Source organism: Pangasianodon hypophthalmus, chromosome 11 (genome assembly GCF_027358585.1).
Source record: "Pangasianodon hypophthalmus isolate fPanHyp1 chromosome 11, fPanHyp1.pri, whole genome shotgun sequence".
NCBI lineage: Eukaryota > Metazoa > Chordata > Actinopteri > Siluriformes > Pangasiidae > Pangasianodon > Pangasianodon hypophthalmus.
Window position 1 is genome coordinate 5,871,144 of NC_069720.1, and position 14,075 is coordinate 5,885,218.

General features: G+C 37.2%; 2 protein-coding genes across 2 annotated transcripts; one reads left to right on the plus strand and one right to left on the minus strand.

The window, feature by feature from the left end:
* The first annotated feature begins 201 nt into the window (after positions 1–201).
* On the plus strand, positions 202–8,328 carry sirt7 (sirtuin 7). The gene is made up of 10 exons (XM_026930348.3): positions 202–357; positions 1,857–1,994; positions 2,096–2,200; positions 2,288–2,358; positions 2,468–2,540; positions 4,587–4,685; positions 4,831–5,067; positions 5,145–5,225; positions 5,330–5,436; positions 6,461–8,328. Exons 1-10 carry the CDS (start codon positions 235–237, stop codon positions 6,660–6,662), a joined length of 1,236 nt encoding a protein of 411 aa, XP_026786149.3. The 5' UTR covers positions 202–234; the 3' UTR covers positions 6,663–8,328.
* Positions 8,329–9,245: 917 nt separating this feature from the next.
* rbbp9 (retinoblastoma binding protein 9) lies at positions 9,246–12,706 on the minus strand. The gene is made up of 5 exons (XM_026930734.3): positions 12,521–12,706; positions 11,578–11,620; positions 11,351–11,456; positions 10,098–10,183; positions 9,246–9,497 (listed from the first exon to the last, which is right to left on the minus strand). Exons 1-5 carry the CDS (start codon positions 12,614–12,616, stop codon positions 9,274–9,276), a joined length of 555 nt encoding a protein of 184 aa, XP_026786535.3. The 5' UTR covers positions 12,617–12,706; the 3' UTR covers positions 9,246–9,273.
* Positions 12,707–14,075: the final 1,369 nt, after the last annotated feature.

Genomic DNA, 14,075 nt, shown 5'->3' on the forward strand with positions numbered 1-14,075 from the left:
CCCCTGGCGTGCATTATTTTTGTATAACAGCACAGTCTGGAGTTTGTTATTTCTTACATAAACAACATCAGTCAGAATTTAGAATTAAGCAGCACTGTGGTATCAATAAAAAATATTGCACCGATAACCAAAAATAATCATTAGAACACTATTTATTTTGTATTCTTAAGTCAAGGCGAGTTGTGTGACTTTTATTTTGAAATTTAAAGTCTGTTCCGGTTTGTATCGGGAATAATGAAAGAAGTAGCAAGTATGGAGTCACAAACAGAGCAAAGCGGGCTTTCTCGAGCAGAGAGGAAAGCTCTTGAAAAAGCTAAACTCATTCAGAAGGAGACTCAGAGAAATAGTTTTAAACTGGTAAGTAGACAAAATGGATTATTTACTTATTTATTTGTTTATTACCGAAATATCTAATCCTGTTTGAAGCAGCGTTTGTTGTGGAACCGGCTGGTGCCTTGGATCCAGATTAAAGGGGTTCTTCTAGCAGGAATGAACTTTCCACAGCTGCCCCATTACACCAGATGTAGTCTATTGTCCATGGCATGTTTGGCATCAGTCCTTTTCTTCTTGAGTTTTGCACTAGAGTTACACTATATGTCCAAAAATATGTGGACACCTGAGCATCACACCTACATGTAATTCTTCCTCCAAACTGTTCCCACAAATTTGGAAACACAATTGTATAGAAAGTCTTTGTATGATGTAGCATTACAATTTCCCTTCACTGGAACTAAGAGGTCCAAACCTGTTCCAGCATGACAATGCCCCTGTGCACAAAGCAATCTCCATGAAGACATGGTGTGTGAAGGCTGGAGTGGAAGAACTTGAGTGTCCTGCACAGAGCCCTGACCTCAACCCCACTGAACACCTTTGGGATGAACCTAAACACCGACTGAACCCCAGACCTCCTCACCAACATCAGCGCCTGACCTCACTAATGCTCTTGTGGCTGAATGATCACAAACCCCCACAGCCACACTCCAAAATCTAGTGGAAAGCCTTCCCAGAAGAGTGGAGGTTATTATAACAGCAAAGGAGAATAAATCTGGAATGGGAGGAGCACATATGAGTGACATGGTCAGGTGTCCACAAACTTTTGGCTGTATATTGTATAAGTATAATGTTTAAATTAAATTCTTGGGCAAATGTTTCCATTGATCTTACCACAAGTGGACTCTTAATATTAATAAATAATTTTAACTTAATTTTGTGCTTGAATTGCACAGACAGACCTTCTCTCCTGCTTCTGCTGATGATATATCAGTCTTTTAATTTAGAATAAACTCTGTCTAATATTTGAATACTTTCATATGTTGAATTGAGCTTCTATCATGTACCAGATTCAAATACTAAATATCTTTAAAAAAAAAAAAAAACAAACACTGTGCCAGTATTGTAGTTAGTCTAAACATGTTCAACACATGTGTCAAGCTCTGGAATTTCAAGTTCATGTCTGGAGATTTATTTTTTATTCAAGTCCTTTAATATTCTGTTCAATGCACAGTCCAGATATGACTTTATTTACATACATTAATAGTTTCATTCTCAAACACACCATTTCCTTTTTCTGAAATGTCAGTAATGAAAGATTTTTCAAACTATTCACCCTGGACAAGAATTCCGTATTACACTGATTAGTTAAGCGCAGATATGTGTGAGCATGCATTAATTTCCACAAATGTAGAGAAACAAATGATTTTTTTTTTTGCCAAAACATAACACAGCCATCAAAATCTGCAAAATATTATTATATTTAGAATGTAAGACATACTATATAACATAATTAGTACATGTATAGTGACCCTTACATTTCGTTATGCTGATAAATAAAAATGTTGTTTTTGGACTTTAATCAGGTGGCCAGGATATTAAAGAAACCTGAATGTGAGCGAACCGAAGAGGAGCGCACTTTACTTCAAGGGCATCAAGACACTGTGCAAGAGCTGAGCAAACGCCAGGCTCGGAGGAACATCCTGAAACGGAAGCAGGAAGAGGTGAGTTGGATAGATTTTAATGTCGACCCTGTTTCAATAGCTGAAAATCCTTAATCATAACTTGATTGTTAGACACAGTGTTTGCATTTTGCTGCTTTCAGCTCTTTGATGATGAAGAGGATCTGAGGACCAAAGTGAAGCAGCTGGCCGAAGCGATGCGTCAGGCTCGCTATGTTGTCATCTACACAGGAGCCGGGATCAGCACGGTACCAGTGTCCTTAGTTCCTGTACTTCTGGCTTCATAGATTGCACGTTTGATGAAGGTTTATAACATTTCTTTTAATGTTTGCCAGGCTGCTTCAATCCCGGATTACCGCGGGCCTAATGGAGTTTGGACTCAGCTACAGAAGGGGCTCGCTGTCAGGTGAGTGAGGGAGTGCAAGACTGAGATCCAGCTTTTGCCTTTGTGCTCTTGATGTCCTCTCTCATGAAGGATGGAGAAATTACTCATTAATTCACTCTCTCTCCACCAGGCACTCTGACCTCAGTGAAGCAGAACCGACTCTGACTCACATGTGTATCCAGATGTTACACAAGGTCAAAATGGTGAGTGCTTGAAAATCTTGAAGCTCACAAATCTCAGCATAGCTCACAGGGTGTCTGATATCTTTTCACTTTTCTGGCCATGAGCTTCAGAGTCTTGAAAGTTGTTGCAATCTGATTCAGACTTTCATGTATACATACAACTTTAGATCAATTTTCATCAAGAAAAGAGTTTAGAGCATTATGTGCTAAAATGAATTCTAAGCACTATTCAGATGCTGTTATTATTGTTATTATTATTATTATTATTATTATTATTATTATTTAAAAGAAAAAACATTTTCTCACTTGCTAAATGCCTTTATTCAAAGCAACATATACTTTTCTGGTCACAAGCTTCAGAATCCTGAATTCTGAACACTTTTGATTTTTTTAGAAAATGATGTAGACATTGGCTTGAAAAAAAAAAAGTTTACAGTGTCACATAATGAAAATTCATTCCCAAACCCTATTCAAGTGCTTTTGGTTACATTTTTTTTTTTTTTTTTTTTTTACTCATTTGCTTTTATCCAATTTGGACTGCAAAATTCATTCATGTAATTATCTAATTGTGTGGCAGCAGTACAGTGCATAAAATCATGCAGATACGGGCCAGCAGCTTTGAGTAATGTTCATGTCAATCATCAGAATGGGGAAAAATATGATCAGTGATTTTGACTGTGGCATGATTGTTGGTACCGGACGGGCTGGTTTGAGTATTTCTATAACTGAAGTGAAGTGAAGTAACTGCTGATCTCCTGGGATTTTCATGCACAGTAGTCTCTAGAGTTTACTCAGAATCGTGCAATAAAGAAAAAACATCCAATGAGCGGCATTTCTGCAGATGGAAACACCTTGTTGATGAGAGAGCTCAATGGAGAATAGCCAGACTGGTTCAAGCTGACAGAAAGGGTACAGAACCTCAGATAACCACTCTGTACAATTTTGGTGAGCAGAAGAACATTTCAGAATACACAGCACATCGAACCGTGAGGCAGATGGGCTACAACAGGAGAAGACCATGTTAGATTCCACTTCTGTCAGCCAAGAACAGAAAGCTGAGGCTCACCAAAACTGGACAGTTGAAGACTGGAAAAACGTAGCCTGGTCTGGTGAATCTCGATTTCCGCTGAGGCACACAGATGGTAGGGTAGAATGTGGCGCATGAATCCATGAACCCAGCCTGCCTTGTGTCAACAGTCCAGGCTGGTGGAGGTGGTGTAATGGTGTGGGGAATGTTTTCTTGGCACACTTTGGGCATGTTAATATCAATCATCGCTTAAATGCCGCAGCCTGTCACAAAGCAAAACTCGTCTCGTGCCATGACAATGAGTTCAGTGTTCTTCAGTGGCCTTCCCAGTCATCGGATCTGAATCCAATAGAGCACCTTTGGGATGTGGTAGAATGGCAGATTTGCAGTATGAAAGTGCACCTGAAAAATCTGCAGGAATTGCGTGATGCAATCATGTCAACATGGAACGGAATGTCAAAGGAATGTTTCCAACATTTTGTGGAATCCAAGTAGAATTGAGGCTGTTCTGAGAGCAAAGAGAGTATAGTGTTCCTAATAAAGTGCTTGGTGAGTATATGTGCAGCATGTATTCAAATTTTTTTCTAAAGCCGTACTCAGATGACGGTGTGTGTGTAATGTATGTGTGTTGTAACTTTAAATGGACACTAAAACAGCATAATGAACAATATACTTTGAGTTGTTCATTCATTCATTAAACTTGAGTAAGTACTTTATCCTGGTCAGGGTTGCGGTGGGTTCAGAGCTTTCCTGGGAAAACTGTGTATGAGGTGAGAAAACACCCTGGTTGAAGCACCAGTTCACACTCTTATTCACACCTTGGGGCATTGTAGTATAGCCAATTCTCCTACTGGCATATATTTCAGAGGTAGGAGGAAACTGGAGGAAACCCACTTGGACACGTTGAGAACCCATGCTCAGAATCGAACCGGAGACCCTGGAGCTGTGAGGCAGCATTGCTATCCAAGGCACCACTGTGCTACCTGTAAATATACATTTCTATATCTTATCTGCAACTCTTTGTGTGTGATCATGCACAGGTTCAACACGTGGTTTCTCAGAACTGTGACGGTCTCCATTTGCGCAGCGGGCTTCCTAGACATGCCCTGTCTGAGCTGCATGGGAATATGTTCATCGAGGTGAGACTCTGTCCAATGCACTCAACCAAATGTTGTGTACTGTGTCTGCAAATGTGTTGTCTAAATCATGATTATGGGTTAATATACCACTTTTCGCATATTAAACCTGTCGTATCCTTCTTCTTGATCTGTTCATTTTGAGCAGGTGTGTGTGTCGTGCACTCCGGTTCGTGAGGTGATCCGTCTGTTTGATGTGACGGAGCGTACGGCGCTGCACAGGCACGCTACAGGCCGGTGGTGCGCTCAATGCAGAGGGGAGCTGAGGGACACTATAGTGCACTTTGGTGAGAGAGGCACCCTGGAGCAGCCGTTAAACTGGAAAGGCGCAGCTGAGGCCGCAGAGCAGGCCGATCTCATCCTCTGTCTTGGCTCCAGCCTGAAGGTCAGCTATCAAATGACATATTAGATTTAAAAACATTTTCTCAGCGGCTTCTCTAACGCTTGGCGTTGCTTTGGCAGGTCCTGAAGAAGTATGCTTGCTTGTGGTGCATGAAAAAAACAGTTGCTAAGAGACCAAAGCTATACATTGTCAACCTTCAGGTAAAGTCATGACACATCTGCTATGTTGCTATGTTTGTTTAGTGCTCTAAATGCATATTTGTTAATCTTTTTAAATTTTTTTTTCATTCTTTTTTTTTTTGTAGTGGACACCAAAAGATGACTTGGCCACTCTGAAAATACATGGAAAGTGTGATGATGTGATGCGTCTCTTGATGGAAGAGTTGGGAGTTGAAATTCCAACCTACAACAGGTAAGGATGAACTTTTTGTTACATTTTTTATTTGCTAAGGGTGTTTTTTCACTGCACATCGAACTAGGGACCCGGGAGCTATGTGGCGCAGTAAAAGCAACTGCATCCATAATTATGGAACGTACCCTTGCGTTTGTTAACATGTTTCAGCCTATGTTTGTTGCCAAAAATGCCTGATAATGAAGGGTTTGTTTGTTTCTCACTATTAAGATGACATGGTGATCCCTCTAGTAACACTAGTTCTAGTTTAATGGTGCCAAAATGTCTGTTACTTTGTACAGTGGAACAAGTAAGGAATAGACCAATTGGGGATATGCTGTTATAGAAAAATAATCAATGACTGGGTGGTATGCATAAAGCAGAGTTACTGTCATCACCCTGAAGTTGATTATTTTCCTATAACAGCATGTCCTGAAGTGTCTTATTCCTCTCATAGCATGACACTTTACCAACTATATTTTTTATTTAAAAAGACACGTCATACCTTTTCCATTTATAGTTAGTTACATTTAATGTTGTGGAATGTCTGTTAAACAAGTTAGTTCCTGTTCTCACTTACGTTTTAGCAGCAGTCATTCCCTCACCAGCCTGTCTTTTTTTCTCTCTCTTGAGCTTAATGAGACATGACAAGGCAGCTTGTCAAGTGACTGAGAAACCACAAGCAGAATAATTCCTCTCTCTTAAGAATGATGTGTGGACTTTACAAACCACTGACACTGGAGACTCCTTCCATAAATGTTAAAAATAAACATCTCCATACACAAAACTTTACCATTTCAACAACTATACACATTTTTTAAAAATGTTTTTTATATTTATGTTTACGTGGAACATAAACAAGTCCCTGTTACTATAGAAACGAGAACGTAGTAGAAAGAACGCATTAATATAAACCTGTGATTTTGCCTTGCACTTAGAACTACAGTTGCTGTAGAAAATAAATCATCGCCCTCTGATCAGAATTGAGAATTTAATAGCTCTGTGGTATAATTTTATTTACTGATGTGTCTTTTCAATTTAACAGATCTGAGGATCCCATCTTCAGCTTAGCCACCCCTCTCAGACTGGATGAAGAGGACAGTCACAGCCGTAAAACTTTAGCGGCCCCTGCTGCTCTGGAGTACTCTGAGTCTGATTCAGGGAGTAAAGATGAGGAGACAGGAGTACAGGGTGGCTGGTTTGGGCGAGGTTACTCCAAAGCGAGGAAGAAAAGAAAAACTACATAGTGACATGTAGTTTCACTTCAGGATAGCAGAGATTTGCTTTAAAGAAACATTCCACGCACGATCTATATTTTTATCATTATACTGCAAATCCAGCTATCTTGGTATATTATTGCGAGACAATACGGTCACCTAGGTGACTGAAAATTCTTTACTAAGCAGTGCAGATTTGCTCTCAGTGGAAAAATAGTGGGGGTTTCTATTCATCTGATAATAAAACTGCCAAAAATGCAATGAAGGATGATAGAAACAGACTTTTAAACTATCAAGTCCAGTAGGTATATTCTCATATTCTCATTACAAGGACATTGTATTTTGCTGACTTTTTTTTTTTTGGAAACTCCCTTAATTTCATGGATTGAAGGGGGAAATAAGTGTGCATTCAGGTAAAATAACTAAACCAGCCTAAACCTCAGTATAAAAGTGTCTCTGCTGTAAATAATTACAGTTTTAATACTGTGTGGAATGTTTCTTTAAGATAATAATAGCATTAGGACTGTGCCAGTTTTCCAGTATTAGCCATTTGCACCATACATTCATTCTCTCAGGTATTAAGCAAAATGACTCAGTTATGCTTAGAATCAGTGTTGAGAGAAGTTAAATGAAGTCTAATTCTGACTCCTGTGTGGTGGAGTTTTGTTTTACTTGCTCGACCACATCTAGTCTGCGCAAGGTCAGAAAATGAAAGAAATCTGTAGTGCAGATTTTATAGAAGTAGCTTGCTAAGTTAAAATGATTTATATAGACTAGGACAAAGTCAGTTTATGAATAATGTACAGCAGCGGTCATCCATTAGGCGTTCACACTTGGCGTTATTTTTTGCCCCCATCAACCACCAGACCATGTTTTGCCTGTATGTGACCATGTTTTTAGTCCTATGTAAGGTGGCCGCAAGGTGGAACAATCTGATCTAAAACTGGGGGAGGCAGAGGAAAAAAAACAAAAATTTGTGAATTAGTATAGGGAGATTTAGAACATAATGAAAAAAATATATTGTTGCCAATATTTCAAAATCACAATCTAATTAAAATGAACAAGCTGTCAATTTTTTTTGGGACATTCACCAGTATGTGATGTAACATCCCACTTTAACTGATGCTACACTCAGTCAGGTCGCACAAGCAGCTCAAATTCTATTCTATGTTCTGCATCCAAAGCTAGACAGGACAAGAAGGCCTAGTCGGTTAGCTGATACTAGCTGGTAAGAGCATTCTTATAGTTGCAGCTCACACAATGTGATACATTTTTTTCCCCTATGTCAGTACAAAAGGCTACTTCTTTTATAGAAGGAAACAGTGTGAAAGCACCCTTGCAGTTGTCATTGGGTCAAATTCTCAACAGTGTTTGTGGCAGCAGACAAACATTGATGGAAATTATTACTTTTCAGAACATTATTGCCTTCTACAGTCTATGTAGTGCGTCAGGGGTACATGGGTCAGAGAAAATTCCTAATGATGTACAGCTTGATAACTAACAAGCTGTATATATGACCTTTTCTTTTAAAGGATGATGTGGAGTTACTTCTTGAAGATTTCTAATTTAGCAGTGATTCCGTCGCTGCTCATTAACACTATGTTTACATGAACTCAGTTAAAGGCATAGTCTTAAGTTACTGTGGAAATGTACTGATCCTCAGAGAAATGAAAATTTTATATACATATATATACATATATATATATATATATATATATATATATATATATATATATATATATATATATATATATATATATATATATATATATATAAATATATATATATATATATATATATATATATATATATATATATATAAAAGAGAGAGAGAGAGAGAGAGAGAGACTAACATGTCTCATGTGTTTGTATTACATTTGCCTTAATGTAGTTAAGTAAGTTTGTTTGAATTTTCTTTTTAAGTTTATTTTAACCCTATACAAGGGTTTGGTTTTTGTATTTTGGTGTACGTTTTGGATTTGTACAGACAGAACCACTATGTTTAATGTACCTCTAACTTGAACTTTTTTGTGCTGTCAAAATAAAAAGGAAAATTTGTCCATTTTCTTGTTCTTTTCCTTGTTTGTAATGTACTTTGCATGATACTTAATATTTGCAACCATTTAATTAGGATTTCTGACCCACAGAGTCAGACTAGCAGGTTTTTACCCTGAAGTGAAATGTTCCGTTCAAACCATTAGTGAGAATCTTGCAAATTTTGTGTTTATTGCGTTTGAGTTTTCAGTACAGATTTTTTTTTTTAAAGATAATTTATCAGGTATCTGGATAATTGAAATGGCTTCGTCTGACAGTGAGGCACCAAAATATACTCCTCTGCCCCCCCTTTGTTCTACATTTTATTAAAATAATGAAAATATAATGAATGTTAATGAAAAAATTGGTTTAAATCTTGTAGCTATTATCAAATTATAATAGAGACAATAACCTCTGGTGGTAAGTTGGAAAAACACCACAGGCTTTCATGTAATCTCTACAGCAATTACACTTGTGAGACAAGATGAAATATAAGGAAACTGAGTTTGATCCCTCGGTTATTTTATTGAAATGTCTTGTAACGATGTGTTTTGTAAATGGAACTGAACACACAGTAACTGTCATTGCTGTTTAAAGCTTTATTCTTTTATCCAGCCGTTATCAGTTTCTGTATAGCACTGATGAGCTCTGGGAAATGTGTGTTCTGAAAATGTCCACGATCTGTATATTTGTGAAGCTCTGGCTTCAGTCCATCTGCTACTTCCTGCTGCTCCTCCCATGGTAGGAAAGGGTCATCTGTGGAGCCGAATTGGACGATGTGTTTCACGTTAGCTCTGATCCTCTCCCACTCCCATGGACGGCTGAAATACCCTGAGTGGGGGTAAAGAGAAAAAACATCAGTTATCCTACCAGTAACTAACAATTTATGTTATTTAAGGTATGAAACACTTGGGGGTGGGGGGTATGGTGTGTGTGCTATTATAGGAAAATAATTAAAGATCAGGTGACAGCAGCACATCTTGAAGTAGCTTATTCCTCTTATACCACAGCAATTAGTCAAAGATTACAACTTTAATTTATTAAAGAATGGCATGCCATCCTTTTTACACATTTATATGCTATATGTTACAAAGCGCTAACACTGGAGACTCCTTCCACAAATGTTAAATGAACATCTCCTTACAGAAAACTTTTAGACATCTTTGTTAAATAATAACACATTTTTAAAACTCAATTTCTCAGGTTATATGAAGCGTCTGCCATACAAGTCCCTGAGAATGAGAACGAGCACAATAATATAAACTGTGATTTACAGCTGGAACTACTGTCGAAGCTGCTATTATAAAGAATTAATCATCACCTTCTGAGCAACCAGAATCGAGAATACAACAGCTCTATGGTGTAAAGTGAATGTATAAAATACTCCATTTAAATGATCAAGTTAACTTTGCAAATAAGGGCAAGACTCACCGCTTGCTCTCTCATTCTCATCTCCCAGGTCGGAAGTGTAGGCGCCCACTAGGATGATGCCGAATACCTTGTGTGTCTCGCTGTACCTGAGACGCAGTCAGAGGGAAAAAGTGTGCAAGTCATTACACCAGTTTCACTTAGCTACTAATTAGTCATCCAAAAAGTCATCACATATACAGTATATAGGGCATGAAAATGTACCAAATGTACCAAATGTAATACTAAATGTAACTATAGGTTTGTAACTCTAATCAGGTCAGGGTTGCCAGAATGTCCTATTTCTACCCATGTGAGTTGTGGTATGTTGGTTAAAATGTACACCTGTCTGCTTGAAAGAGTGCCAAATTATTCCTTTATATAAAGCGTAAAACAACTGGGGTGTGCAGTTAGAGGAAAATAATCAACGACAGGTAGTGTGATGAAGCAGAGTTACTGTTCCCACCCTGAAGTGGATTATTTTCCTTTAATCCTGCATCCCAAAGTGTTTTGTTCCTCTTATACCACAGCAATTTGCCAACTATTACAATTTTTAATTTATTATTGAACACCACATCATGCTTTTCCTCACCAGCCTCTTTTTTTTTTTATTTTTTATTTTAACTCTCTTCAGATTAATAAGACAAAAAAGAACGCAGCATGTTATGTTACCGAGAACCCGGAATACTCAAACGTCTCTGTCCTGAAGACTTTCCCATGGTGGAAAATGATACAAAGCACTAAAACTGACTCTTTCCATAAACATTAAATAAATGTTTACATACAAAATACTTTTATATCAACGATTCTTTGTTAAATAATGACATTTTATTAATCTTGTTATTAGTATCCTTAGATTGTGTGAGTATCTCTCATACAAACATCTGTGAATGAGTTGTTACCATAGAAACGGTATGTATTAAAATGACCACATTAATATAAACCTGTGATTTGCAGCTGCACTGCTGTCCGAGCAGATGTTATAAGAAATTTTTCTAACCAATCAGATTTGAGAATTCAACAGGGCAGTGGTGTAATATACATTATTTTCTATTCTGATAAACCTCTATTTCATTCTGTTCTACCTGTCTTCTGAAAAGCTCCTGTACTTCCTTGGTGTAACATGTTTTGATATGCAAACGACCATGACAACTCAGTGACTATGCAAATTAGTCTACGGTGCGCCGCTTTTTGAGCACATATTAGCTACTTTTCCCTGATAAGAGATGGCAACACAAGGAAAATGGAAAGCAGCCTCCTCATCGAATGTCCAGTACCTCATAGCAGCAGCAGCTCCTGAGCTGTGGCCGATGATCACCGTCTCCTCATCACACTGAAGCTCCTTCTCCATGAACGGCAGCCATATGCTCTCTCTGGCCGTCACTGTTAGACCATTCAGCAGGTAAACAAATCAACAAATTAATGAATCCATTTCAAGTCTGACTCATAAAACGTTCCAGAGCTCTAAAATTTTGTGATATCTTTTGTATGCATCTTTAGGTACCAGGGTCTGGCATGTTCCTCAGCTCACTGCACACACCAGGTATCTGCGAAATAAGTACAATGATAGATAAATATGCAGATAGATAGATAGATAGATAGATAGAACTGACACAGATAGACAGACAGACAGAAAGGTAAATAGATAGACAGACAGATAGCTAGACAGACAGACATATAGATAGATAGATAGATAGATAGATAGATAGATAGATAGATAAAACTGACACAGATAGACAGACAGACAGACAGACAGACAGAAAGGTAAATAGATAGACAGACAGATAGCTAGACAGACAGACATATAGATAGATAGATAGATAGATAGACAAACAGACAGATAGCTAGACTGATAGATAGATAGATAGATAGATAGATAGATAGATAGACAGACAGACAGACAGACAGACAGATAGATAGATAGATAGATAGATAGATAGAAAGACAGACAGATATCTAGACAAACAGATAGGTGGACAGACAGATAGCAAGACAGACAGACAGACAGAGAGACAGACAGATAGATAGATATCTAGACAAACAGATAGGCGGACAGACAGATAGCAAAGCAGACAGACAGACAGATAGAAAGACAGACAGACACATAGATAGACAGACAGGTAGATAAACAAACAGGTAGACAGACAGACAGATAGACAGGTAGATAGACAGACAGACAGATAGATAGACAGACCAGGCAACTAACTTACATAGTTACAACTAATTACAATATTAGCTGTTTAATGATATTATTAATTCTAATTCATGTTATTTAATGTTTAGAAAATAAACGATTTAAAGCTGGGAAAAGGGGAAAAAGCATTTTACCGAGGTATTATCCGACGAAAATACCTGAGCTGCAGCTCTTATAAATATTAACAATAAACAGGACCCTGTCCCTGATGATCCTATAAAGTGTTCACATTAGAGGTTTATATCCTACATACCTGATTAATGTGTTTATTGAGCCAGCCATACCAGTTACTGTGTTCAACATCTCCTGCTCCATTACCTGGAACTATCACCACTTTCCTTACAGGCATGACTTCTGTGTTAGAGTCACACAAGTAATAAAAACCCTACAGCGTTATAGAGTGCTGCAGGAATGAGTCCTAAAACCCGGAAGTTAATTAGCATTTCAGCACTTCCGGTTCCATCGTCCCGAAGTTAAAGCATCCGCATACATACAATGAAAAAACAGATGCTCATCACAAAATATACATTTATTAGAGTCAAATTTAGTCGTAAGTATTCACTGGATGGATATATCCCACTTAAAATTTTAAAATGCATTTCTTTAATTTTGGGAGATAAAGGAAATTTAAAATATTTCATTCTAAGTCTGTAAATCTAAGTCTGGTATCTTTTGGAAAATTATGTGAGACTGAGTTTTTGTAAACTACTTTAGGATAAGCAATGTTGTTAAATACATTTCTAACCATTTTATTTGAAAGTTGACTTTCTTTGAAATCACAACCTTCAATCAAAAGCGGGGATAGAATAAGAGAGAATTTCCTTAATTAGAGAGACAATAGATTTAGGGATGGCTTTAGTAATAGAGTCAAATTTGGCCCGATTACAAATTAAATTATATTTAACAGAAACACTTTCATATGAAATAATACCATTATTTCTATCAATTAAATGGGACACTGACCAAACACCTTTCTCCATCCAGTCCTCTTCATACAGTGATTTATTCCTAACTGTAATATATCTATTATTCCATAATGGTGTATTGAGTGGTGTGAAGTTATGATTATATAAAATCTTCCAGTATAACATGACCTGTTGGTGAAACTGGGATAATTTAATTGGGAGACGTTGAACAGTGAAATCACATCTTAGTAAAAATTCTATTCCCCCTAATTTCTTAAATAATTCTCTGGGAATATGAAACCAAAAATTGTTGTTGTTTACAAAGGATTTCAACCATTTTATTTTTAGGGTTCCATTTATAGAATCAAAGTCAGTGGCTTGTAAACCTCCATCTTTAAAATCTTTTGTCATCTCTACTCTTTTCATGTAATGGGTTTTCTTTTTCCATATGTAACCAAAGTTAACCTGGTTGATTTTTTTTATGACTCTATTTGAAATGGCTGTTGTGTGTGCAGGATATATTAATCTTGAAATGCCTTCCATCTTAGTCAAAAATACTCTACCTAATAAGCTTATATCACGTAATAACCAAGAGTTAATTTTAATCTGACATTTATCTAATACTTTCAACACATTCACATATTCGTTTTCGTTATCTTTTGAGATAAGTATTCCTAAATATTTAACTTTAGATTTTATAGGGATATTATAAGCCTCGGTTAAGTGACATTGATGAACTGGCATTAATTCACACTTGCTCAAATTTCATTTTAAACCAGAGGCTTTAGAGAAGGTGTGAATTGTTTGTAATATTTTGGGGACCTCCGTTAGCTGCTTCATAAAGATGGTAATATTATGATGATGATGATGATGATGTACCTCCTGGTAAAGAAACCGAACTAT

Bases quoted from the DNA above. Each gene is read 5' to 3' on its own strand.
- sirt7 (XM_026930348.3), top strand. From the start codon at position 235: ATGAAAGAAGTAGCAAGTATGGAGTCACAAACAGAGCAAAGCGGGCTT. The intron at 4,686-4,830 runs GTGAGACTCTGT...CATTTTGAGCAG, and splicing joins ATGGGAATATGTTCATCGAG to GTGTGTGTGTCGTGCACTCC. The intron at 5,226-5,329 runs GTAAAGTCATGA...TTTTTTTTGTAG, and splicing joins TATACATTGTCAACCTTCAG to TGGACACCAAAAGATGACTT.
- rbbp9 (XM_026930734.3), bottom strand. From the start codon at position 12,616: ATGCCTGTAAGGAAAGTGGTGATAGTTCCAGGTAATGGAGCAGGAGAT. The intron at 11,621-12,520 runs GTATGTAGGATA...CTTATTTCGCAG, and splicing joins TCAATAAACACATTAATCAG to ATACCTGGTGTGTGCAGTGA. The intron at 11,457-11,577 runs GTACCTAAAGAT...ATGGTCTAACAG, and splicing joins GAGGAACATGCCAGACCCTG to TGACGGCCAGAGAGAGCATA.